We start from the raw sequence: 27485 nt of genomic DNA on the forward strand, positions 1-27485 counted from the left end.
GGAGTTAAACGTTAGTAGAAGTAAGTTCTATTGAATTCTATAGTTGGAATATAATGAACAGTGGCTGGGCTGTGTGTCCTCGTGTCACATTTCTAAAGTTTGACTCCTTCAAGGTCGCTGCTACAAATTAAAATGTGGCGAACAAGCCCCAGTGGGCTGTAAAACAGTGTAAGAGGCCGCTCTGTGAAAACTTGAAACTGGTTTTGTGGTGCGACGATTTTACGCTCGGATTTAAGGTCTGATAGAAGTGGATGTGTTGGGTGAACGAGGTTGGAGAGTTGGAGAGCAAGCTGAGGGCCTGACATCACGCTACAGGGAAACTGCCCTGTCAGAGTCGGGATATAACTCAGAATAAAGGCCCTCACCACGGGAAGTGCTGTGTTTTTCCTCGGTTTGAAATGGGTGCTCATCAAAACGCTCTGCTCTTCAAACATTCATAAATATATACTGGGTTTGTGAAGAATGCGCTGAGTCATGTGATTTTAATACATTCCTCGCTTTATTATATCTTTAAAAAACAAGAGTAGAGGAACCAGAACAAAGATAAAACAATAAGTTAAAGACATGAAGAGGGTTCTGGGCCTGCACATGGCAAGTATTGAAGGACAAGGAGGGTGTGAAAAAAAACTGACATGTTATGTTTGTTAAGACAGCCATGTTGAAAAGAATATGTACAATACTCAGGAAATTAGAAAACCAACATGAAGGCAATATAAATTTCATATAATTTACAGCAAAAGACACTGGGGAAGTGTCCCAGCACTGAGGACAACCAGAATTAGCCCTGACAGTTTGTGTTTTTCTATTTTTTGAATCAAAAGTAGTTTAAAAAAGACTCTAGACTCTACAAAACAATTCATCTTACCACTTCAGATCACTGCTTGCTATTCCCCAAGCTGAGATACATGGTCACATGTTTAAGTAATTACTTTTTTAGGCACTCAGCACGATCATTTCTGTCACCTTCCAAAAACACATAAATGCCCTCCCCCACACCTCCCACCTCACCACCCCTCCCCCGCTTCACTCTCACAGGAAATGTTGAAGTATATTACTGAAGCTGGCTGCAGACTAGATATTTTAACTCATACATGGAAAATAATATCACCCTTCCAAATGCTAGCCAGCCAATAAGAACTGCACTGCACATAGTTTGCCAGAAAAACCTTTACAAATGAATATCATTCCCACATGTTCGTCTTAGAAGATCCTGGAGCTGGGTTTAGACATCCTCCGTATCTTCGTCTCCTGTCCCAGAATCCCTCCACGGTGGAAGAGACCAGCAGCTGTCTGGTATCAAACAGGAATGCTGTCATAAAGATCCGGGTGTCTTCTACCGAGTGAGATGTGGTGAAAGTCTATTTTTTGACCCATTTACCAGCAGGATTTACCTCAGAGTTGGCCCACGTGAAATATCACATCAGTCGGCTAAACAAATGCTATGAGCAGAGAGGCTGTTTTTGGTAGAATCAAAAAGACCCTAAAATGTCAGCAGGCGTGAAAACTTGTAATAAATGTTGATCAGACAGATAATATCAGACTGTAGTGTAAATATGAAACAGGTCAAACCAGACCTAAAACACCTTCCCCGTCGCCTCTCACAGTTGGCATTCCATCCTAGCACAAGTTTGAGAATTAGAAATGAGTAGCCACTGAAAACTGCGAATAAAATCAAAGGTTATCTATTGAATTGGAAGACGACAGCTGGATCTGATACATACGGTAGTGATGGTACGGCATCCCACACGTTCCTCCAACAGGCCACAAAGCACTTAACCAATTTGCTACTGGGCATCAAGCGCCTCTCTGGGGGAAAGAGGCGCGTGTGGGAGGACGAGGGGACGGAATCAGAAGGCCGGAGAGATCGGGCGGGGAGGGGCGGGGCGGGTCGTTCCGTCGCTCAGACCAGTTCCACTTTCGAGTTGGGGTAGACGGCCACCACGTCGTAGCCCTCGGGCGGCTGCACGCGCGCCATGGCGTGGATCTCGCAGTACAAGCTGTCCTCGATGAAGAAGTAGCCCCTCTGTTTGAGGTTGACGCCGCAGTCGTCACACATGAAACAGTCGGGGTGGTACAGCTTGTCCCTGGCCTTCACTATGGTGCCTCTGTAGGGACACACAGAGCCAAGAGCACAGCCTTTATTAGACCAGCATCGATTTATTTGAATACTTGACAAACCACATGTTCCGGATGTTAATAGGATTGAATAGGTATTGCGATATCACCAGTTTTTTTTCTTCTCCCAAGTACACATGATAGGCTACCGGTGCCAGTGTGTGACTTGCATTCATGGCACCCACCACCACATTTACATTATCAGAGTGACCTGAATTCTGTTTATAACCCCTATAACCATTCGTGGATTTTGAATAGCTCTTTATCTGGTGTTCCAGCCGTCTAAAGGTGAGCGCTGCATGGAGATAAAGTGCTGGAGTCTAAAAGCCTTGTGTAAACGCTCTCATAACAGCCCCATTGTGCCACACTTCCACAGCAGCCTCTTGTTCGCCAGCTCGCCTGGATGACATCACTGTTTACCCAGGGTGCCTTCGCGGCGAGGGGGATTACCGCCACCTCTCAGTTCCCCCGGCAGGTGTGGGCGTGGAGGGTTGGGTTTAATCATTAAAAGTGATATATGGAGATTGTTTCTCCTGTTTGGTTGTGAGGACCAGGGCCTGTTGCTGCAGGTCTAGCTGGAGTCCTGTGCACTTGGTGTGTCAAGGCCCCCTAGATACAGAGTTAGTTAACTCACTCAGTGATCATCTTTTATGGTGTAGCCTGACGAAGGAGCAGAACTCCCAACTGCCTCACTAACCTAAACTGATAGGCGCTGTGGTGTTGCAGTAGGGTGGTGTGGGTTGGTGAGGGTCGGGGGGGGGGGGGGGTACTCACACGATGCCGCTGCAGCAGCGGGTACACTGGGGGAGTTTCTGGAGGGGGGGCATGGAGCTGCTGGTGGGGATGGGGCTGCCCAGCTTGGGGACAGGAGACCTGACAGGAGACCTCAGGCCTCTCATTCTGTCTGTGGGAGACACACCTGTGGACACACACACACACACACACGTGAAGTTCCCAGGCTTGTCTGTAGATGCACACACCCACTCCAAAACGGGCCGGGTTTCCAGGTCGACGATCGGGGAAAAGGGGGCACTCGTCAGCCATGGGGGTGAGAGGAGGGATTGGCGTTCCTCCCACCTCGCTCTGGGAAACGCGGAGGTCAGCTCCCGTTCAGCACATCCATCGCTCATCAAGCCTCCCCTTAACAGGGAGGTGTCACACACCCCCCCCCCCCAGGACCTGGGGCCAGGGCAGGAACACAGGCACGGGGCCAACCCCTCCCTCCCTCGCTCTCCTCCGACTCGCTTTCGTTCACCATCCCTCTTTCTGTCTTTCATCCTTCCATCAATCTCCCTTCCCACCCTTCTTTCCCCTCGCTCGCTCCGTCCATTCACCCCTTCAGATAGCGCTTTTCTTTGCCCAGTTGCCAAGGCAGGAACACATCAATTAGTTTGAGACAGTGGCAGCTGGCGGAACAAACATCACCTACGCTCAGGCCCGACCATCACACTGGCCTGCTACAATCTCACTGAGCCCTTCTGGGCTTCAGTTGTAACACTCACGGTCTGCTCACTGATGCTGTGCCAATAGAGCTGTTACCCAGCAGGCTGCCGACCATATACTGTAGCCACAGCCGCCAACCACCTGGCACCGCTTGAACTTTTAAAAGGCGTGAGGAATAATGAAGGTGTATTTGTATACTGCGTTGGTTTACAATCTTACAGTCTCATTCACACAATTACCAGCGCTGCGAGGGAATTCTAAATGATATTCCCAGGAGAGGGAGAAGAGCTGTACTCACAACAGACCGTAAATACAGATTGACTGAGACCAAAACGGTATTTAGCCTTCAGTGTATCATTTGAGAAGTGTGTGTGTGTGTGTGTGTGTCCAATCACTTCATCTCTGTCCCATAAACCAGACAGGCAGAATTGATCTCTATCTCTGTTTTATACTGTTGCTTTCTACAGTGTCTGGAAGAGGATCTTTAACTTGATGGATATCTTAACGATGGACTAGCATACTTGTTCCCCCTGAAGCTGCAGATCAGGTTATCTGTGCACTAAAACAGGAGTTTCCATCCATTTGTCAGAGTTGATGTAGTACAGACATTTACTACACCACACAACCCCAATGGTAAATGGGGGGAGGGGTCATGTTCTCTAGAAATAAACAAAATGATACACTTTGTAACTTCATCTATACCAACGTAATATGCCTTTAAACCACCTAGGAAAGTCAGGAGCCAAAATAGAAAGGTATCAGTCACTGCTTAAATGATCCCAAAGACCCTCAGAGATTCTTGTGCCTCCAACCTTAGACCTGGGGGTCAGGTTCCTCCAGGCTAACGCCTCCTCCTGACCAGTAATTGAGGGAACAGACGGTTGATTGAGGAGCAACAGGAGGAGCCTAACTGGCACCCTGCCACTCCCCCATCAAAACTGCCAACACAGCTGGCCAGCGCCTGTGGGACTCAGAAACCCCTCACATGTTTTCTCTTTCTTCAAGCCAACTCCACGGGAAGCCAGCTCATTCAAAACAGGAGCTGCCCTCTGACGAAGGAGGACCAAAACCCAAGCTGCGTCCACCACCGTGCTTGTCTTTTGTTCATTCCCAACTCGATAGGTCCTCGTCATCCATCTAGCCTGGGATAACACCCACCTCACGCACGTAAACGTCCCGAACCTCGTCACATTGTGCCTGGGGTCGGAGCTTTGATACGCAGGCAGCAGCGATGGTTCAACCAGGTTGTCTTTCACACTGACTGAGGAGAGACAATAGAGAGACAGGAAGGGCTTTGGAGAGGAGTCTGGATCCAATAGGTGTGGATCCCAGGTGTATCTCTGACTCAACAGAGGATTAGATGAACCACGATGTCAGTCAACAAAGCCTCCTTCAGCCATAACAGACACCTGACAGGACGTCTACGGTGTGGTGTTGGGGTTGAATCTAATTCTGTTGAAACCATTACTGGCTTCTCCCTCTCTTAATCCTTTTTAACACCTGCTAGCGATTAGCACCAAATTCAAAGAATAACATGAACTGGCACTGGACCAAAACATTCTCAAGTAGCTTGGCCGGGAGCACGCCTTGTCCCATGGATTATCCTGTCTGTTTGGACCGCCAGGTTCAAAGCACTGGCCCCGGACGAGGGGGAAGCTGTAGCCGGATCAGTAATGGAATGTAACGGAACATACCGGACACAAAAAGGTCTCATCACCAATGAAGGCATCTCCAGAACGTGGTCAAAGCTGCCCATGTCAACCGATTGTGTTGTAACAATCTGGTGCATGTGAAATGAACCCTCCAGTGTTTTTGTTGCAGGGATTAGCCCGACCCCTGCGACCCCTGCCACCGGGTACGTCACATGACATCTCAAAGTCCAGACACCGTGTCTGAACTTTCGGACTGACTTTGGAATGTGAAGTGGTCGAAAGACACACAGTCATATTTCTCCCGTTTATTGTCTTTCGGAAGGTTGTTTTGCAATAAACAGGCTTAGGAGGTCTTCCCACCTTATCCCCATAGCTTTCCCAGAGCTCCCTCTCTCTATAAAAGGAAATCTTTGCCAGCCGGCCTCTGCCGAGGTCGAGCCGTGCAAAGCCACACCGTGGTACTGCGGCTGGAAGGAATCACAAACTCCACTCGCACGGGGGAAAATATTTAGCCCAAAGTATACAAACACAAATTTCCAACGTACATATACAAACACGTTCCATATGTCAACCCAGTGTTGAACGACTTGTACAAGCAGCCTGAATGCATGGGCTAACAGAGCAGGGCTGGTGAAGGGGGGGGGGGAGCTCCTACCTCCGTCCTCGGCCTCCAGGATGCCCTGCAGGTACTTGAAGGAGCCCGACTGTTTGGGGGCCGAGATGGGCTCCTCGGGGTCCTGGAGCATCTTGTAGACGTCCGACTCGGCCGCCTCGAACCCGTTCCGGCTCCCCGGGGACTGCATGGGCGGCTCTGGGCTGAGAGAGAGGACAGGCAAGGGGGAGATTTGAAAGATAAGACGTCGAGGGGCCGTTGGCTACAGTTGGATGAAAGCCTTTCAGGGCCGCTAGCAGCGTGCTGACTTGACGCAAGCGTTTTTCGCCGAGGCAGTCCGCTCGACAGACGCACGTGAACCCAGACACGAGGCCAGTCTTGCAGGATCATGTGATCCAACGCCACGTCTGTGGGTTGATCTCTCTGGAATCCCCAGTCCAAACAGGAGATCTAGACCATTGACTGTTTGGCAGGCTCGGCCCAGACCCGGCACAGCCCTGCCCCGTCCCAGGGCCCAACGTTTCCCATCGCTCTGAGAACATCCTCACGGATCATGATTCATGCGTTCGGCCTGCAGCATGCCTGCGTTGCCACGGCAGCCTGTGACGGTACAGTATAGGTGAGGGTCGAGGGGACCGAGGCAGTGGAACATTCAGAGCGGGGGAACGTTGCCCCAGAGGTTGTGTCCTGGGACGGCACACACATCTATCACACTCCCGAGGGGCCCCCTGCCATAACAAATGGCTTTTCCAGTCCAACTCGACGTGTGTGTGTGTGTTTGTGTGCACGTGTAACTCATATGGGTGTATGCTTATTTGTTTTGTGACTGTGGGTGTGTGGATGTTGTGAGGCTGACCTGTGTGTGGCACTGAGGCTGAGGCCTCCCATTTGTTTGGGCAGGGTTCGGTCTCCGCTGCTGCCGTTGCTGCCGTACAGGCTGGCTGGGTTGTTGTACTGCCCGTTGCTGGGTCTGCCGTAGCCGTTGCCGTGCCCGTTGCCGTTGGCGTGGCTGAGCTGCGGGGGCTCGGGGGTGTAGGAAGGCTTCCGGCTGGAGCCACTGCTGATGGGACGGAAGTTCTGGAAAACCAAAGAGAGGAGGAGAGGTCAGAAGACGTGTCCCCGTCTCTACGGGCTTTGGGTTCAAACAAAATGACTGGTTCTTAGGATGTCTGTGGCATGGAGGTGTTTAGGCAAAAGGTGGTTCAGGTTTGCAAAGAGGATTAAACACTGTCACAGACACCACCGCGTAGATCTGTTTACCATTATAGATACTGTAGCGTGCGTGCGTGTGAGCGAGCCCACCTCGCCTGCCAGACTTCAGATTAAGTGGTGTGTGTTTTATGATAATGTCATGATATATTGTGCCATGCGAGACAGTCAGACATGTATGTTATTTCTCTGTTTTGGAGCCAGATAGCAGTTTGAAGGAGCTGATTTGGACTTCCTCCCAAACTATACTGTAAACCGATCAGGAACCACAGTGACTTGTTCAAAGTAGTGCAACGAGAGAACTGGAGACATCCATTGTCATTCTAGGAATGTTGATGAGAGAGAAAGAGAGAAAGTGTATGTGTGTGTGTGTGTGTTCCCAGTAGGAAGCGGGGCTCTCATAGCCTCTCCAGACAGAACAGTCATCTCAGCAGATGTGGGCTGCACGGTCCTCGCCCCCTCCCCCCTCCCCCCAGACCACCCACACACGGCCCATCTCTCTAATCACCACCCAGCCCCTCTCAGGCCGACCCATCCACATCCCAGGCACTGGACTTGGGCCATATCTCAAGCCCCCCCCCCCCCCCCCACCACACTCCTGACGGGCCGAACCCTCCGACCCCAGACCCCCCCTCATCCTTCAGGGCATGACCCATGTCTGCCCCTCGTTCCTCTTTCCCCACTTCAGACACCCAGAGCACCACACGCCGCCCCCCCCCCCCCCCCCGCAGGCATCCTCCCCCTCCCAGACAAACAGCTCTAAAGTAGGTGACAAGTGGAGGTCTGTCAGGGTGAGTCTCCGGCCTCCAGTCGTCTGTTTCTCTCCTTACGTTTCCTTTTCACTCGTCATTCAGCGAACCCGCTCGCTGATAAGCATCAGTAACTGTATCGCCAGCGGATCTGCTTCTGCACGTCTTGGAAGCGACATGAGAGAAGGGAGGAGAGCATCGAAAGCAGCAAGGATCTTCTTACCGAGTGTTCCTGCAGTGACATGACAGTAAACTTTCTCCCTTTATGACTTCTTTAATCTGTGTAAACATGACGTGTGGACGGGCTCCAGCGCTCGCCTGCCTCTCCGCTGGCCGGAGAGGGATCATCGAGTCTCAATCTCACTCGAGTGAAACTGACAGGACTGCTGAAAGGCTTGGCAAACACCCTGGCAATTCCAAACGCCTTAATGAAGGAAAATGTCAAATCTGTCATCATCTGGCAGGCAGAGCAAAGGAATGGGAAGATTTTTGTTTGCAGTGTTGTCTGTTTCATGTAACCATTTTCACATTAACACAATGAGGAAGACATTTGGCTCTGTGTTCCGGGGGGGGGGGGGGGAGTACATTTCAGACCGTCTTCCGTGGCACAGACGGACTTTCGGATTCAGCACACTGGTTTTTCATGCTCTTCCCCAGCCTAGCGCCTGTTGCAGATAGATATTTGCTTGGAGACAACGGCAGATTTACAAGGCAGAACATCTGGTGCAGAGCTTGTAAAAATGCCGGTTTGGTAACATTCAGGGGCTGTAAGTGCTTTCAAGTCGCTCACAGGTATTGAAGCGACCATTATTTTCATTAAATAAATCAGTGCAAGCCAGCCGCAACATTAAAAGTGATTTATTTTACCTGAGCAGAGCTGCAGTGGTGGTTCTCAAAATGCCACATTTACAACTCATATAATGGCGGTCGTACCTCGTGATGACATTCCCCCTCTGCTGCACACCTATTGTATGACTGTCATATCTAATCTCTTAGTATATCACCTTGTAACCTTATTTGGTTTTGCTGAATGAAGGCAAAAGTTGTTTTGCATTGCTATGACCACGCAAGGTCTGAGCACAGTGTTTTAACATCCAATGAACCTCATTTCTGTTTCTCAACAACTCTCCAACAAAGAATCGTGAACTATTGGATCGTGATTGGAGATGATCTACTGCATTGCTTCTTTCTCCCTGCCGTGCCTCCAGAAGAAGAGACAAAGCTATTTATGGGAGGCAGTTCTGTCTGCTCGTAAATTCTGAACGTTGTCAAATTTCACTGACCTGTTTTACAATGCTAGCCAAGCATGGCCTGAAGGATCTGGGTGACTGCCTGCAGAGCTTGGGGGTGTATGTATGCAGGAGCGTGCGGGTGTGCGTGTCTGGGTGTATGTATGAACCCCTGTGTGTGTGTGTGTGTGTGTGTGTGTGTGTGTGTGAATACATGTATGCCAGTGGGGGTCTGTTTATACAGGACCACAGTAGCCCCCCTGGGTCCATCACCCAGGCTAAAAGCTCCTCTTATAATACAGACCGGAGGGAGGGAGGGGGGGCAGTTAATTTACTGCTGGTACCTCAGAGCCCACTCACCTCAGTAGTCTGGTCAGGGAGAGGAGAGGAGGAGGAGAAGAGGGGGGAAAGGAGGGGTTGAGGCCTAATTGAAATCATATGTCTGCCTTTGACTAAGCCCTTAGCCCTCCTTACCGGACAGTCTACCCCCAAATCCTTCCCCTCTCTCCCCCTCCCCCAGGCTCTCTCTGCTGGTCCTTACCTCCCTCAAACTCTCTATGGTCGGTCCCAGAACAGAGAAATTAAGCTTTTCACATGGCGCTTTGCACCGCTAACCAAACACAACCAGCCCTTTATGGTCCCTGGTCCTATCCCAGGGTGCCGGGGTGTGGGGAGGGAGGGAGGCCGGCTGGTCTGGGTCCTGCCTGCCTGCCTGCTTGTCTGGCAGGAGGGAGGGAGACAGCCGGTGGACTGGCTGGCCCAGCACAGTGCTCTCCACGACCCCATCCGCTCCCTGGCGTGCTGACAGGCAGGGGCGCCCTCGGAGGGCCAACCCAAATACAGACTTGGACGTTTCTGGGGGGGGGGATTACCGCCTGATTAGTAAATGACTTCATCCAGGGCTGCACACAAACAAGCAAATAAGTGGGGTCACAAGTGGGCGAGCTAAATGGCCCTGCATGATTGTGGCCCACTGAAAGAGACCTTTTAATAGAAGTGCGTTGGTATGTGCTTGGCAGGGGGATAACATTTTAATTGAACCACTAAACAGTTTTGGCAGACAGCAGGCACTCAATATGGTATTCACACACATATGTACAGCTGAATCTAATAACCTTGTACTTAATGTATTGGCCACGATGCTATTGGACAGTGCCGTTAAGATACTGGGGATGTCGATCGAGAACAAAGAGGATTGCGCCTGACAGATCCTGGAAGACTTGAGACGTGCTCCATTCATAAAAGAGATCCTGTATCATACAGATTTCTCTCAAGTAAAACAAATTCCAAGCAGCGAGAGAATTACAGTCTTAAGTCATGCAGAGCACCGAGCTGTCAGCTCTCATAAATGTGAGCAGTGTGAGAGAGGGAGAATTCTCTGCCTCCTGCCAGCTCGGCTGCACAGCTTGAGAATGGAACCTTGGTGACGTGTGATCCAACAGGGGGCTTCCGCATTTCTCAGGCCCCCAGACTTTCCAAGGCCCATCACCGCTAAGCCACATCGTTTCTATCCCACTGATGGGCCATCGTGGAATGAATCTATGGACAAAAATCTCCACGTTGACAATTGATTTATTTGAAGTTTCCCCAAAATGTCATGACTTTTTCATCGTAAGTCATCATCAATTCTGGTAAACTGAGGATATCAGTGTCTGCTAACAATAAGAGGCCTCGGAAATAATGAACGCCTCCCTCCAGAGTTCCCCTTTTTCCAAAGCGAAAGTGACAGAAATAGCTCCGTTGTCATAACTTGTCGGACTCATATCCAACAGGTTCACTCGTTGAACATCATGAGAATCTCCCATGGCTCTTGTTTAAGGAAACAACCGACAGTGTATCCGCGTGTCACTTCCTGCCTGCTCACAGTTCATTCCCGGATGCGGGGTCGGACTTTCCAGTCAGACTAGGAGAGGGAAGCCATGTGTAATGTGTCTATTGTGTTTGATGGCGGGCGGACTCCGTCAAGGAGTGGAAGGCCCCAGCAGGAACTGGCCATGGTTGATCACTGACCTCCATGTGGAAACTCTCATATCCACACGGGACAACCTAAAGCACATGGAACTGAAGAGATTCAGTAGATTCAGTAAAAAGACATCCGAGGCATTTTAGCGAGTTACCGTGGGGTGGATAAGATCTACAGTACCTCAAGCTCTCCACCTTCTGCTGCAAGAGGAAGAGAGGGGATCGAAAGAGAGGGGCAAACTCGGCTTCCTCAGATTACACCACAGCCATAGGTAGCGTTGCGTGTCACAGCTCTGTTTGTGTATACAGAGTTGATGGTTCCCCTCACTCAGGTCTGGTATTTCCTGACGTTAATCAAGACAAGACTCAGGCTTGTGTTGAGATGGTGAAATACTACAACTCCCAGGATCCTCTGAGGGGGAATCTGCCTGTCTGGAGACTTGAATGTGGTCGTCCTTCTCCTCATCCATCACTGAGCAGATTTATACATTATTACTACCATATTTGCATGGGCCATAAATCAGCCATTACTCTCAACCATTCCAAATATTTACAGTTGAGATCTTCAGAAGAGGGAATTGTACTCTGACCACCACAAAGTTAACTGACCGTGAAGTCTTTTTGGAATCCATGCTGAAAAGACAAAGAGGACTCAAATCACTGTTCCCAGACACTAGAAACCTGTATACAAAACCTATTCATTCACAAGTCTTCTACTCAAATGTATAGCAGCATGTCTGCTGAGGGGAACCTAATATCTGTCTTGTGTGTCGGGTGTCCCTCTTCAATTGATGGACTGACTGACAGATTTCATTTCAGGCCTTTGTCACCATTCAGACCAGCCAACGAGAATCTTGAAGGGAACGGAGGCATTTGAAATAGGCCTAACACCGACTACAATACAAGATGACCGGTCATTTCTCAAATATCTAGACCACAATGCTCTCATTGTTGGTTTCGGTAACAGTGGGTTTCTTCCTGTTCAGTAGATTCTCTGAAAGTCTGAGGAAGAGTTCCACTACTAGAGCTCATCTTGCCTGGATATCCGTCTCTATTCTTAAAGAACAAGCAACGCTTCGCAGTATTTCAGTTTTTGCCAACGTGCTAATAATGAGCCATTATCTTATGTTGATCATGGGAACAACGCATTAGCAACATTAATCGTCTTGGCAAACCAAACAACATGTTCATACCTGCGAGTCAGCCTCCAGCGCGGCCATGTACGGACTTGTCTTGCCATCTTCAATAACCGTCGGAGACCAGACTTTGTCTCCTGACCTGTAAGACAATACACAGGAAAGAGGGCTTGTTAGATCAACAATGTCCCTTCATCATCTCACGATCCCCCAGGCGGTAACAGGCTGTTCTGTCTGCCAGTATCCAGCTTTGCGCACTCACGGCAGTGACTCAAAAGTTGCTGCCAAATCAGGCTGGGATAGGATGTGACTCTCCGATCATGGAATTAAAAAAATATATAAAAAAAGGTTCCAATTCAATATACTTTTACCACGATGCAGTTAAGTATAGCAAGCGAAAAAAGATGATGACTTTAACTTTTATACTAATACCACTAACCGCTGCTGAATATTAGTGGTACAGTCGTGGCATCAAATTATGCTCCAACACAAGCTTCATCTCTGCGTTTTACACAGTATCCAGTGACAGGTTTCCCAGCATGCTTTTCTGTTTGGCAGACTAAACATGCAGAGATGGACACAGGAGCCTTCAAGCCAGAGTTTAATGATACAACCATCTTCACTTCATAAAGCGCAAGTATGAATTCCCCATCCTTGGCAAAATGCAAAGCTGTCACAGTACACTTTTTGTATTGTTTTTTACAAATACTGGCAATTCCCTTCCAATCACTCATTTTCTAGTCATTATCTAGTAACGACCTAGGATTGACCTAGCCATCTGTGGTCAGATGTTCCCTCAGATTTCTAACGTTGGCATTTAGGGGTAACCTCTTGCTATTATGCTATAAACTCTTCACAACATGACAGAGTTGAGATGGCTACTGTATATTTATTCTAACTGGCCCTGACTGACATACCATGTACAATACAGTATACATAACCCAGACCTAGTGAAATAACTACTTTAGCGCGATTTAGAATCTGTCATAAAAAACGATAGGGCAATTTAAAACCATGCAATTCATTTGAAACCGCGTTATATGGTGTGTTTAATGGCACACTGCTCGGGGGGGGGGGGGGGGGGGGCAGGATATAAATGGAGTTGTCTGCACAGTGTGAAACTCTGTAAGACGAATGAGTTACTCTTTCTGAATTTCTTCAGGAGACAAATACTTTGTTGGCATGTGTTAGAAAACCCAGTTGCTAGAGCATTTGTTGTTACAGTTCTGGATATGGGAAAGCTACCAACTTTCAAAAAGGGCATGGCATCAGACCATATGCGAGCCACAGACTAGCATAAGTGTATGTGTGTGTGTGTGTGTGTGTGTGTGTGTGTGTATGCGAGTGTGTGCGCGAGCGATTCCTTCCAGAAACTTCTTTCTCCTCGAGGTCAGTCCCTCATTAGCATATACATGTCAACACAGTCCTTTAATACAGCAACAGAAGGCAACAAAGAGATGTGTGTGTGTGTGTGTGTGTGTCAACCCCTCTGGTGGAAACCTGATGGGCGGAGGGTGAGGTCATGGCGTTCTCAGCTGACATGGCAGCGTCTGGGTGAGGCAATGCCTCAGATATGAGACACGGAGGAGGTGTTCCTATCAAGGCCTGGCTGTGGGCGCCGAGTGGTTGATTGACGAGCCACAGAGGTGCGTGGGACGGACGTTACCATGGAGATGACCTATCCCTCCCTCCCATCTTAGAACACAGGCCTGAACATCGCTGACAGTTCGGTTCAACGGTTACAGAATAATGCGCTGTTGTAGAAGTTAATCGGTGGGAAATGAAATGACATTTGCTGGGTACAAAGACCCATAGAACATATAACTGATAGAGACAGAGCTTAAGATGTCTGAGTGGAAACTCTGAGAAGAGGACAGTGCAAGCGAGCAGACAGACACAGTCTGCTACGCACCGACACAAGGGTCACAATGAAGCGTATTGTTCGCTCCTTGGCCAGTGCAGCATGTCTTCTAATATGGAGTCAGGGTGTGAGGGATTAGCTAACATGGTCTGTGGAGGAGTCGAGCTGTGGAGTCCAGCTCCGGCCAATGTAACCCCCCCTCCCCCACCCTCCGCCTCTCTCCCAGGTCTGAGTGCCAAGGATGGGGATAAAGATAGAGAGTGAGAAAGAGGCAGGGAGAGATAGAGATTGAGAGTTGGAGCGAGAGAGAGTTGGAGAGAGTGAGAGAGAGTGGGAGAGAGTGAAAGAGCGAGAAACAGAGAGAGAGGACGGAAGGAGTGGGAAGGGGTGAGGGAGCCCGTTTTGAGGCCCACTCTCAGGTCATCATGATGACAGTCAAATGTTCCCGTGGTCATATTTTCCCCTTTTTCCCCCCAATCTCTGCCTTCAGGACTCTGCTGGATTTAATTTCCTCGTTCGTGAAATTTGGTTTTCGAGGTGCAGGACGGTTTACTTTGGCTGGGTCGGATCCTAACACGACTCTACACGCGGAGAGAGCAGAGCGTGTACCCTTGACTTGAGATGCCGATCAAGAACACAGAGTCTCCCATCATCCCGAGTTCATCAGAAGGTCTTTGCTTTGCTATGAAAAGGCATCGCAACTGGATGGAGCCGGTCTTTTGATAACACAGTGTTTGCCATAAATCAAAGCTATCAAACTGTTGCTCTGTTATTGGTAAGATGAGAGGGGATCAAATGTTCCCTCTGAAGTGGGAGACAGTGTCCTTTAGACACCCCTGATGGGGTCTTTCCATTAGACCCGGGGGTCACTTAGCAGATCCAACCGTCTGGGGGAGGGCAAGATCAATGGCAGTGGCAAGGCTGTGGTCTCCTCCTCCTGCCTCCCCTTCCCTCTGCCTCCCCCTCACCGACAACCTCATACTCACCCCCCAGGACCCAATAGTTCCCTTGATGTCCTGATTATGACCACAGAAAAGGAAGAAGCCTTGGGAGGCTATAGGTACTGTGAGTGAGTGTGCTTGTGATCTCATGTTCTTATCCCCCCCATTCATAATTCCATAACTCTGAGTCACTGGTTATGCAGTCAGACCAGGACACCAGACCAGGACACCAGAGACCAAGCCTCCCCTGCTGCTGTTAGACTTTCTTCTCCCTCCGTCTCCTTCTTGCTTTCTCCTTTTCTCTCTTTGTCTCTTTCTCTCCCCCTCTCCCTCCCTCCTCTCTCTCTCTCTCTCTCTCTCTCTCTCTACCTCTTCTCTCTCTCTACCTCTTCTCTCTCTCTCTCTCCCTCTCTCTCTCTCTCCCTCCCTCTCTCTCTCTCCCTCCTCTCTCTCTCTCCCTCCTCTCTCTCTCCACCTCCTCTCTCGCTCTACCTCCTCTCTCGCTCTACCTCCTCTCTCGCTCTACCTCCTCTCTCTCTCTCTCTCTACCTCTCCTCTCTCTCTCCTCTCTCTCTCTACCTCCTCTCTCTCTCTCCCTCCTCTCTCTCTCTCCCTCCTCTCTCTCTCTCCCTCCTCTCTCTCTCTCTACCTCCTCTCTCTCTCTACCTCCTCTCTCTCTCTACCTCCTCTCTCTCTCTACCTCCTCTCTCTCTCTCTCTCTCTCTACCTCCTCTCTCTCTACCTCCTCTCTCTCTACCTCTCTCTCTCTCTCTCTCTCTCTCTCTCTCTTCTCTCCCCCTCCTCTCTCTCTACCTCTTCTCTCTCTACCTCCTCTCTCTCTCCCTCTCCCTCCTCTCTGTGTTCACACACGCATGGCCCAGGTCTCATGACTCACTCCGTGTAACCTGCCAGACCGGCAGGACTCTTTCCGAAGGCCCTGACCAGACCACTCGTGGAAAGTACTAACCATCATCTCCCTCCAAGCTCTCTGTGACCACCTCTTTACTCAAGGAAAGGGGTGGGGGGGGGGGGGTAGGAGGGTGGAGAGGAGGTTTTCCTAACAGCTGGGACATGTCTTCACGGGTCTGGATGGGCTGAAGATCCACAGAGAGCCTGAGCCAGGCTTCGTCACATGGTCACGTCACATGGTCACGTCTCGCTCTGACGCCACACCAAACATGGAGACGGGCCTGGTTTGTAAGGGCCGGGTAACGAGACGACGCAAAGCGACAGGTCTCGGGATCCGACTGAGGCAGCGGAGCCCGACCTCACAGAGACAAGCTGAGGGCCGAGAGCACGGGGCCGGCAGAGGAGAGTGAGCAGGGGAGATGAAACAAGGACTGGATCTGATAGGCTCCCACTTGTGCTGGTCATTTCTATTTTCACAGCAGTTTTGTTGGAGCAGAACAAATCTATTCATAATACCATTTCTTGATTCAAAGGCAGTAATTTCCCCCAAAACAGCTGTTCCAAGACCAGTCCACATATTTATTTGCCTCATGCCCTTTCATGAGGTTGGTGGATTGTGGACAACCAAAAGGGCTCCGCTAAGTTGGGATATAAATATGAAAAAAGGGCTTATGAAAGTAATAGATGCAGAGGCATTTCTGGAACATTCCTCTGCATGAGTGCCTCGAGCTCAGCTGGAACCAATGTAATTTTGGTTCACAGCAGACGTGAGGGCTCATATATTTATCCAATTGCAGCCCCTGCAAATTACAGGTCTCCTCAGCTCTCTTCCTTGTCTTTTAATGAGGCATCTGCTCGGCCTGTTGTTCTCTCAAACATCATGTTTTGGTGAGACACGGCCCTGCCTCTCTCCGTACCCAGTCATCCTAGGTTGAAATAGATCTTCATTGTCGCGGAGAACGGATGGTACAATGCCCGCTAGCTCCGTTAATAAACTACACCATTCCTATTCCATTGTCCTTTTTGTAACTGAAGCAAATATCTAGGGTGCACTGTAAAGAAACTAAGGTATTTCCCATATCCATCATGTTCTCCACCCCTTTCTCGATGTGTGAAAGGAATTGCTCCCATTTCTTGGTTTCTTTCTTCGCCCCTTTCTTCGTTTCTTTCACAACTTCGGTTATATGAAGTTGAAATATGTAAAAGAGATTACATGAGGGAGGGATCTTGCCCCGGTCCATATCCTCGGTTCCTGTGAGGGTAACTCAATGCTAGGCTACACTTTATATTGAGTAATTGAATTTCCAGTGAAACAATACAGCTTGATCTGGGCTCTAAAATTACATTCTAATAGCCAAGTGGATTTTCCCCTCTCTCTCTTTCTCGACATATCTCTCTTTCTCTCTGGCCTTACAGTATGTCCCCCTTTTCTGCCTTCTCTGTTCTCTGGAAGTCCCCCAGCCTTGCGTTACCCCCAGCCTCGCATTTTCCCCCAGCCTCCAAACACATGCCAGTAGCTGACAGTTCAGGTCAACTCGGCTGGCCCAAGGCTGCCTTGCTTATCTTCCCAGCACACCTCCCTCCCTTGCGCCATCTCTTCATCCCTCCTTCAGTGGAGCCATTGAGTAGAAGTGTCATTACTCAGGGCAGAGAGAGAGAGAGACAGAGAGAGTGAGTGAAAGACGGAGAGAGTGAGTGAAAGAAAGAGGGAGAGAGGTCACATACCAGCAGATACCAGGACTTGGCTCTCGCCATTCAGTCATGTGACCTCCCCCTTTAAATGTTATCTCTTAATGCGGAAGATATCAGAACAAAAACTGGACAAATTAAAAACCCATTACATTAACAAGGTCCTTGGGAGTGGTCAACCATGACCACTTGTTTGCTCATGCTAGTGCTCTTCTTATGGAGTGCATGCTATTTCACCAAAATGATTTATTCTAATATCAGAAGGCTTACACTGGATAAATGGGGGGGGGGGGGGTAGATTTTGGATGAAAACTGAAAATAAGAAACAACTTGTCAGGTCTTGAGGATTTTGGCTCGAAGCTCTACCTGCAGTATCCCTGAATAAACATCCACTCCTTTGTGGATGTAGTGCTTCAAGTTGGTCTGGTGCCTCAAGAGCCTCTCAGAGAGAACCTGCTGTCTCATGCACGTTTTAGATGTTTCCCTGCTCCAACACACCTCATTCAAATGAATGGTCGTTAACAGGCTTCTGCCTAATGCGGGGACACACAAAAAAATTGTAAAAGTCTTATAAGATTTTATAACTGTGAGAGACCACAAACATGAGGACAAAAAATCGTAGATTTAGCCATTTTGTTCCTACAGTGTGTGGTCACTCTTAACACACCTCACACCAAGGGAACATCTGATAAAATCTGTGGAACCATCAAGATAATCGGGACATGTGTTACCTAGGATTATCGGAAGGGCCGAAATCGGCCCGATTATCCTGTGGTGTGTCCCCAGCATAACTCGATAGCAACCCATTCATTTGAATCAGGTGCGTTGGAGCAGGGAAACGTCTAAAACGTGCAGGACAGGGGGTCCCTGAGGACCGGGGTTGAAGACCTCTGGCCTAATGTCTAAAGGAGAAGTGTCTTTTTAAACACGCATGCGGAACGGAAAATGGAACAATTTCATCTGAAGGCACGAAGCCTTGGAAATCCTGTGTTATCCACTCCGCTAACGGCAGGGTTAGATTACTGTCGGAATTCAGGATGATGAGGGTGAAGATGATGATGACGACTCATTTCCATTGCCAAAGAGTAGGCAGAGCTTCATACTACACTGGAAATACTCTCTGCTACCCTATAAGGAGAGAAGACGTGCTTAATCTGTGGGGTTATCGACTTTCATTCCACCGCTCCCTCTCCCTTCACATCACAACAATGATGAAGATGATTATCCATGCTGTAAAGTGTAAAGACAGCGCAAAGCCTTCTGTTTCTGGAGCTACGGGGTTCCATGCGCCCCTAGAAGGAGATAAGCATTTTAATCCTGGCATCTCCCTTTTCCCCCCTCTCTCTACCAACCCCTCCCTAGTTCATTCTCTCCCCCTCCCCCTCCCCCCCCCCCCCCCTCCCTCACCACAGAGAGCTCCTTTCCTCGGAGATCACCAAAGCCAAAACAGAGCCTCATTCTCTGCATCAGAATCCCATGTTCAGCCTTCCAGACATAACTCTCCTTCTGGATTGATGGCTTCTGCTAGGCCAGAGAATCAGTGTTGCTAAAAGTATGTTTCTCGCTGTCCTCCCAAACGCTCACTGAGTGACTCATGCTAATGCTGCACGGAGAACGATACATCAACGAAAGGAGTGGAGGAAGCCATTTCATGAATCACAAGCTGCTGAAATGTGCAATATCCACCTTACGGAACATTTACTCCGACTTACAGCTGTCTGAGCAAGCCTCACTGAGTATGATCCAGTGTCGCTTTGCTGCGATGACAACAGATCACCTTTACTGTCTCACAGTGTGACAGAGTTGCCAAAAACACAAATACAGTGCTGTGTTTTCTGGGAAAGACACCTCAGCAACTGGATTCATTTTCATTCAAATGAAAGCACATGACTGGCAAATGGATTCCTACAGTAGGTAGAATTGTGATCTCCACAATGGAAGACTCATTGCCTGAACAGTAATCTGCGTGAAGGTTGATTCTAACCCTCTTCGAATAGAAGGGTTGTAGCCTATGGTTGCGTAAAGGGTCTGGAGCTGGTGGAGTGACTCCTACCTGGTGATGGCCAGAGTGAGTTGCTCCAGACAAGCCTTGATCCGGTTCTGAGCCTCCATGTGAGTCATGGTCTCTGTGCTGTCACCGTTGATGGCCAGGATGGTGTCACCAGGACACAGGTCTCCCACCGCAGCCTTGCTGCCTGGTGTGACCTGCCACACACAGAGAAAGAAACGTGTTATTAGTGAGGTTAAAGGAGCTGCATCCCGACCAAATATAAGAAGTCATGTTCGTCAGACCAGAACTGAAGCTTTCCTGAAGGCCACGAGCAGGAACACAGCAAAAAGAGGGAGGGGGGGGGGGGGGGGGGGGGGCGAGTTCACTTCCAGCCTTAAATTGGTCTGGTATGGTGGTTAGACTTTGATTTTTTTTTCATGATTCGGCCAAGTTGAGACCGAGTGTGACAGTTATGAGGTGTGATGTTACAGCCGAACGAGGGCGAAGTTCTTCCAAGAGCGGACCTGTAAAAGGGAGCGTTCTCAACAGGCTCGACAGAGACCTTGACTGTTGTCTGTGTAGCGTCGCGTCACTCACATCCACGGAAACCTGGGCATGTGTTTTTAAATCGCCGTGCATGTCTAAGTGGAGTTCCTGCTCTGCACATGTCCACGCAGCAGATGTTGTCCACCCCTGGGGCTCTCACACACGGCTCTGTGGACCCCGTCTGTCTGTCTGACTGACACACAACAGGTTCCTCTCTGCAATCTCTCTCTCCCCTGGTGCATGCTGGTCCAGAGGTCCTATCAACCCTGGAGGGTATGTGTGCGGGGGGGTCCTCACTCCCACTGGGTATGTTGTACCATCATGGAGCCTTTTGTTTACACATGACAGCAATTATCCATAATCATCAATCCATTCACCCCCCCCCCCCCCACACACTCCGGCCCCCATCTCTTTTCCGTTCTAGTGGTGTTTAGCAAACATCTGGATTTGTCAGACGGAGCTGAAACCAAACCACCCGCTGACCAATCATAATGTGCCGCATGATACCAGACCAGGAATTGGAGGAAACATTCATTATAGTTTTAATTCCTGGTGTTTGAGGAACCTAAACAGACATTCAGGCCTTCAATTCAACTGGAATCTAACCCTAGTTTAATGATCAGTACCACAACAGGGGTAGGGTTGACAAATGGTCGTATTGTACTGTACATTAGTTCAGTGAATTGTTCAGTTCAACTTTATTATCAGACTCAGAGTTCACATAAAACTGGATCTCCACTTTGGTCCTGTCAGCATAAGGCATGTAGCAATATATTTGACAGATGGTGAGAAATAAAATGAAGTCAACATAATTGATCTCGATCAATCACAGTTTGCTCTCCCGACACATGTTAATATCTGTTCCCTAGCTGTTTTATTAGGCTCTATTATCATTGGAACTACAAGTTTGGAACACACGCTAGTGCTGAAACTATATTTTCACACAGCATAATATGAAAACATTTCAGTCTGCTATGTGATGATGTGAGAGCATGAGCTGTGTAAACATGGCTAAAGTTTCATGCTGGTATAAACAATGTAATTTGTTGTCAAAATGATTTAAATAAACAAGATTATTTAGATATTGAATACTGTGAAATACTGTAACGAATCCCGTACCCAGCTGAGTTCAACAGGGGGGAAAGAACATGAGGCAGCAGAAGTTTAAGAGGAAAAGCACACAAGTTCACGCTCCATGAACAACTAATAGTTGGGTCGTGTGGTCGGTTGTGGAATTCCTAATTTACGGCCTCTGACTCGCTCTTTGTCCCTGCCTCAGTTCCGGTAAGCAACAGAGGTCATAGCCATGAGGGGGGAGTGTGTGTGTGTGAGTGTGTGTGTGTGTGTTGGGACAGGCTGTGCCCGAGTGAAACAGAGGTGCACTGTGGGTAACGTGGTTGTGCCGTGTCATGGCCGAGTATGTGTTATTGGAAGAGGACAAAGCCCACCTCGGGGTCAGACCATAGACGGTTGTGAATGACTCACTCACCCTCTGGGTTTAACACAGGCCTCTAATTAGCCATAACACAAGCATGCACACTCCCATGCTCACACACTCAGAGGTTCATCTACAGAACCAGAGGCTTCCACGCTATGTCTCACACACACAAAGGAGTACTACATTGATTGCACTTAGACTGCTGCACCCTAACAAGTAGTACCAGACTACAGGGTCAGGGCATGTTGATAACGATCATTATCTATTTTTACACCTAAAGGTGATGTCATCATAACATTTAGACACCACAGGCTCTTTGTGGGAACTGATTAGAGGAATCTCCTCTCGCACCAAAACATTATAACCTCCATGATGCAATATCTAGCATCAGATCGTCTGATATGACCACCTACAACACAGATTGCTCTCAATACAGAGACGTGTGTTGCTGGAGCAGTTTATCTAAACAGTGTGCGTGCTTCTATAGGGAGGTCCTTGTAAACAATGAGCCAGTTGATCACTAACAGAGTTTGTGGTTCACATATGACAAAATAATGTCGCTCTGAAATACCCTGAGGTTTGCCAAGTTCTGGCTCTCCCCGCTGATGGGGATATGTGCAAGTGTTTGAGAGAGAGTAAAGAGAAAGAATCTATTTGGGTCTTCCAGGATTTAAAAAAATATGCCTGTTAATGTTACACTGGTTGGTTAAGAAAATCTCACTTATGGTCAAATATCACTGCTATGGTCATTCACACAACCGTGTTGAAACCGCTGAATGCCTGTGTCCTGGCTGACCACTGCACACCCTAGGCAGGCTTACCACAGTAAAAGTACCATCTGGCCATCTGACAAAAGGCCTTCGTTTGCTGGTTGGATTTGCTATTGAAACCATGGTCTTGACGACACTTCGGAAAATCATTACATCGCTAGGTTGCAAAATTCCGAATGACGTTGAATTGTCACAGGCTGAACAAAGAGCTGGAATGTGTTGCCCGTGTTTCAACCACAGAGCAGCTGTCAAATTCTAAACTGGCTCAAGCTCTAATGAGGCTTGGAGTGAGAGCCTCTGGACTTCAAAGCAGTCTATGTGAGATGATGCAAATCCTCTTTAGCGCTGTGTGTGACTGTGACATTAGTCATCAGTGTGGGCTTGTGTGTGCTTGTGTGACTGTATGAGTGTGTGTAACCCTCCTTCTACTTTGTGCGTCTGTTCTTGTGGATGAGATGGGAATTCACTCCATTGACAGTTCTTCTCAGTCATCGCTTTGCCATGTGATGGTTGACTGAGTGGCATGTGCTTATAGCGCAGTAAATCTGTGGCATTTGTGTAAAGTTCATTGGAACTGGAATCGTTGTATGCCGGCCTCACAGCGCAAACAGGAGGTACAATGCAAGTGTGTCCGGTTTGCAAGGTAGCTCACTGTTCACATCCTGAAGGGAAAAGCCGACAGAAAGTCTGGCCAGGGCCATGTAGCCAAAGTGAAGTTCAGATAGGTCGCGACCAATAACATGTAGCCAGTGAGGATCATGAGGCTGAGTCAGATCCAGGGATTGCTCTGGTATGTGGCACAGGGACAACTACTGAGCTTTTGGGCACCAAGACAGCTAGTTAAGCACAGTGCTACCAGAACCAGTCATGGATTAGCATCAGCAAGAAAAAAAACGCAGTAAATCATTTTCAGTGGAGAATAGGATCAGAAAGAGAAGATAACTTGGAGAAATAGACCATAAAGATGTATTCCTTTCCAGGCTATCCATAGGTTCTTCGGGAAAGTAAATTTAACCTATCAGAGGATCAACATCAGGACTCCAGTAGATGACCATCAGTGTGCAATGAGTAGCTTGTTCGTCATCACCAGACGACCCATGTCATACAATCGGGGGTCAAAGGGCTTCTTGAGAATGATCCAGAACATAGACACTTTAGTGTGTACATGACACACACTTGTGAACTTTAGCCCCGGGAATAGACATGTTTGTAAATTGGCACCATCAACTAGCTACTTGCGTCACCTCTTGTATGGAGAGTTGAGTTGACACTAATTTAACAAGGTTCCATCCCACAGCTGCCAACTTCAGCACATCCCCTCAAAATGCTTCGTCAATTACATCAGTGACCTTGTCGACCCCCCTCTCCCACCCCCACCCCCAGACCAGACACTTGGATATACGCAGGGCCAACAGACTTCTCATTAATCAGTCCATGCCTAAAAGCCTACTGGTCTAAACCTCGGAAAATTATCACCTTAGCTCCAAACCAGCTGCTGCTAGTGGGCCAGTCTATGGGGACACGGAACTTTCACTGTCTAGGAGTGCAGGTGTTCCAAATCATTAACTCAGGGAAATTCACAAGAGGGAATAGTAAAGGGGGGGGGGGTTCTTCTGCCCCATGGTGTAACATAGAAATCTACCGCAACAGAGCAGGGTGTCTCATCCCTCAGATCCAGTATGTCTGCTTCCTCTCTCTCCCAGCTGGGGAGGATTCTCTGGACCATGTGAGGGCTGATTCCCTCTGGAGACATTTGGGATCTCATAACAAGTTCAGCGCTGTAACCACTGCACAGTCTATGGTCTTGGTGGAGTATACCAAGAATGCACTGAGAATGTGATGTATGGCAAGAAGGGCAGGGTTCGAATTACGGGGGGGGTTTGACCCCCCTAATTACGGAAAGACTTGGACCCCCCCGAAAGAGGTAAAAACAACAAGCCGGGGGCGTTGATAAATGTATCTATCGTTCTTACCTGTAATCATAAATATTACTTTATGCCCTGGAGAAGAAGTTGACCCCCCCGATTGTCATTGTATAATTTGCACTCTGAAAAAGGGCATACTACATCAGCAGCCTTGAATGACAACATAGATCTAGCGTAGAGCATAACGATCCCTGTGGGTGGTTCAACTAGGATTATTTTCTAACTAATGGGTTGCCTTGCACAATTGATTTAGGTCATTTGGTTGCATTCCAATGTTTTATGTGTATCGTTGTGGATGGTTCTGACACTTTTGTTTAACTGTCCTGACATTCTGTGTGACAGTAATGGATTGAATGTGAAATTCCCAATCGAAGTTAGCAGAAAACCTCACAGAAATATAATTGAGACAAGATGTCCTTGAACACACAAATATATACCTTTAGCCACTCCAAGACGTTTGTCCTTCTGAAAGTGAGCTATGCTTGATCATAACTCACAGAGGGCACTTTAGGTGACCCAAAGTCAGTCACCCCATATGCGTTGAAAAATAACACCTTTGGTTGCAGCACTAGTTAAAGGGTTGGAAGGAGTACAGCTGAGACAACACCTGGAACCCCTCAGCGCCACCACAATCTCTGATGAAAAACAAATGTCAACGGCAGCCCACGGCAGGACCCCCGGCCCTATTTACTCAAAGGGAGATTAAATATTGGCTACTGCCAATTCTAGAACCTACTATAGGGACCAGGACAAAATAAGACTTTTGATTCAGATTTGGAAGGAATGGCCATTTTGGCCTACATTGAAAAACAATAAAAGCTACACAGTTTGCATTACATAAATGAGATGGAATTTGGTCTTGTAACAATTTTGGAGACATTAATCTGGAATTTAATTGTGGCATCTGCTAAAATGGTGGTCACGGATTCGACACATACTTTGGCATGTCCCATTCATGCAACGCAGAAATATATTAATATTATAGTGTAATTCCTACATATCCTGCCCTTCTTGTCCCAACACGAAGCAGTTGCAGAGGGTTAATAAACTCTGAAGCACCGCACCAGTCGGTGTATTGCACCGTAGCGTATAGTCCACGAGCAGTCAGGTAGCCGTTCACACATCTAGTTCTATATAACAAAAAAATGCATTAAAAAGAGACTTGTAGTATGACAATACAATATGTACCCAAACAAAAATTATAAACCCACAAAAATGTTTTACATACCCTTGAAATAGTTAACGGTGTGCTAAAATCCCTTCCTCCCACCAGTCGAAAACCCCAAGGTGAGGGTCCGCTCAGAGTCACGGTCTGGGGCATAATTGATATAGAGAAAGAATATCCGTTAAAATACTTGGCGAAAATCTGTGGAAATTAACCAGGTCCCACTGCCTAGTAGCTGCTAGGCAACACAGTCCCAGTCGCTAAAACTTTCCTCCCCACTTGATTCAAACTTAAATAATGAAGCCGCCTCTGACGTGATGGGGAGTTGTGCTGAAGCCGACTGCTTGGACCGCCTCATTTGCTCAGTTTTGAATGGGAGGGTTAAACGGGAAGGCACCATGGAAACAGTCCACTCTTTTGTGAGTTTAGGAAGACAACAAGCAGTCTAAAATGTGCGCTTAATGTTTTGTTTGTAAGAAAAACTAGATGACGTTCATGTCACTAAGACGTCGACAAAACCAACTATTCTTGAGGTTGATTGTAACCTACAGGTGATAGACAAGTGAGTAACATTACAGGGTTATTTTAAACGTAGGGTATCTCAGCCAGTGTGCGATATGGGATTATTCCAATTGATCGAGTGAAAGAGAAACTCCCCCTGCTAATTTTACTTGGCAATTATACTATGACTAACTGAGGATCAGTTTAGTGTCATTGACACTGCAGCAAGATTAAGTGTAGAGCAGGCTTGTGAAACACTTTTTGAAACACTTTCACACCGTGATGACACATTCATTCACACTGTCTAGGCTGGGAGCCTCCTGAGTCAAAGTGACTCGAGAGGAAACCTATAGCCACTTGTCATTGATTCAGGGAAAGGAGTGAATCGCAATAGTCTCTGTCTATTCAAGTCATACACAATCATCAGTGGACTTGGACAAGCCAGTCAAGATGTTTATCTGGGTTGGGGTATGGACATGAAAAAGGAAATCTTAAAGCCACGATTCCTGCCTACATTTAGGACATACTAGAAGGAAGGTTGGTGAGCGGGTGTACGCAACAGCCGTGCCCCCCTGTTTTTGGTTTTGCCCTGCCCTAGCGTTCACCTGTGTCTCGTTGAGTGGTTTCAGTTCTCCCTTGTCTTATCATGTCCACCTGTGTCTTGTTTGGTTCTGTGTATTTAGGTTCCTGTTTTGTATCCAGTCTTTGTCTTGTCCTTACCCTTGTTAGTGTGAGTATTCTGCCTGTTGCTGTTTTGAAGAATAAACCTTTGTTGCAATGTCTGACCACTCACACAACACATCTTGGAGTGATAGATCAGACCAGTGTTGTTCACCTCTGTGTGCTGCAGTCCACATGGAAATCACCAGAATACAAACCCAGGTTCACTCAAGTGAGTCTAAACCTACAGGTCATAGTACAGTGGGTCGCCATGTGAATGAAAGAGTCGAGCAAAAGGTGATTCATCCGTGTTGCGACTTGTGAGCTGTCACGCCCTCAGTGTCTGGAGAATGACGTCTTCTGAGGCTGGGCAGACATTGCACAAACACAAATTCTGTCTTCACCAAAAATGCATATTCATTACTCTATGAATAATCGTTTTAATTTCCTTTAGAAATCCTTTTGTGTTGTGAAATCTGTCTGTATTTCTTGGCATTTGAATCACAAGCATTTTTTATATATTGCTGGCGGATGTCCATTTGGTAACATTTTTAATTCATGAAAAGACGTACATGGGCTTTAGGCTTGGTGGCTTGCAGATTGTGGCAGATTTATGTCCCCAGTGTGAAAATTGTTAGTGTGACAGTATGACACATGGTGGAAAACAATGGTGGCATTACGGTCCCTGGTGCTTAAAGGCCTCTATGGGGAAATGAATACATTTATGGAAACGATAGTGTAAGTCATGTGGTTAGAGGAATGCTGAGTGGAATATTAGAAGCAGATGAATTTGGAAGACAACCACAGGGCTCAAACTGTATTGTGTTAACCTCCTTTTATGAATCTGTTCTCTGAGATGCATTCACCAGCAGGAACAGAGATCGAAGCAAGATGAAAGTATGGTATAGGACAGTGAGTGTCAGAACATTAATAAATATGTCACGTTTTAAGCCAATAGGAACTATAGGAGCATTTGTATCAG

The 27485-nt window shown here is 47.9% G+C and overlaps 1 protein-coding gene across 1 annotated transcript; it reads right to left on the minus strand.

Moving 5' to 3' along the window:
• Positions 1-477: 477 nt before the first annotated feature.
• On the minus strand, positions 478-25656 carry pdlim4 (PDZ and LIM domain 4). Its single transcript, XM_084698589.1, has 7 exons — positions 25406-25656; positions 19562-19713; positions 12166-12250; positions 6680-6900; positions 5866-6026; positions 2890-3034; positions 478-2105 (listed from the first exon to the last, which is right to left on the minus strand). Exons 1-7 carry the CDS (start codon positions 25496-25498, stop codon positions 1901-1903), a joined length of 1062 nt encoding a protein of 353 aa, XP_084554715.1. The 5' UTR covers positions 25499-25656; the 3' UTR covers positions 478-1900.
• Between the last annotated feature and the right edge of the window lie 1829 nt (positions 25657-27485).

Source organism: Hypomesus nipponensis, chromosome 5, assembly GCF_054491055.1.
Source record: "Hypomesus nipponensis isolate SF chromosome 5, ASM5449105v1, whole genome shotgun sequence".
NCBI classification, from domain to species: domain Eukaryota; kingdom Metazoa; phylum Chordata; class Actinopteri; order Osmeriformes; family Osmeridae; genus Hypomesus; species Hypomesus nipponensis.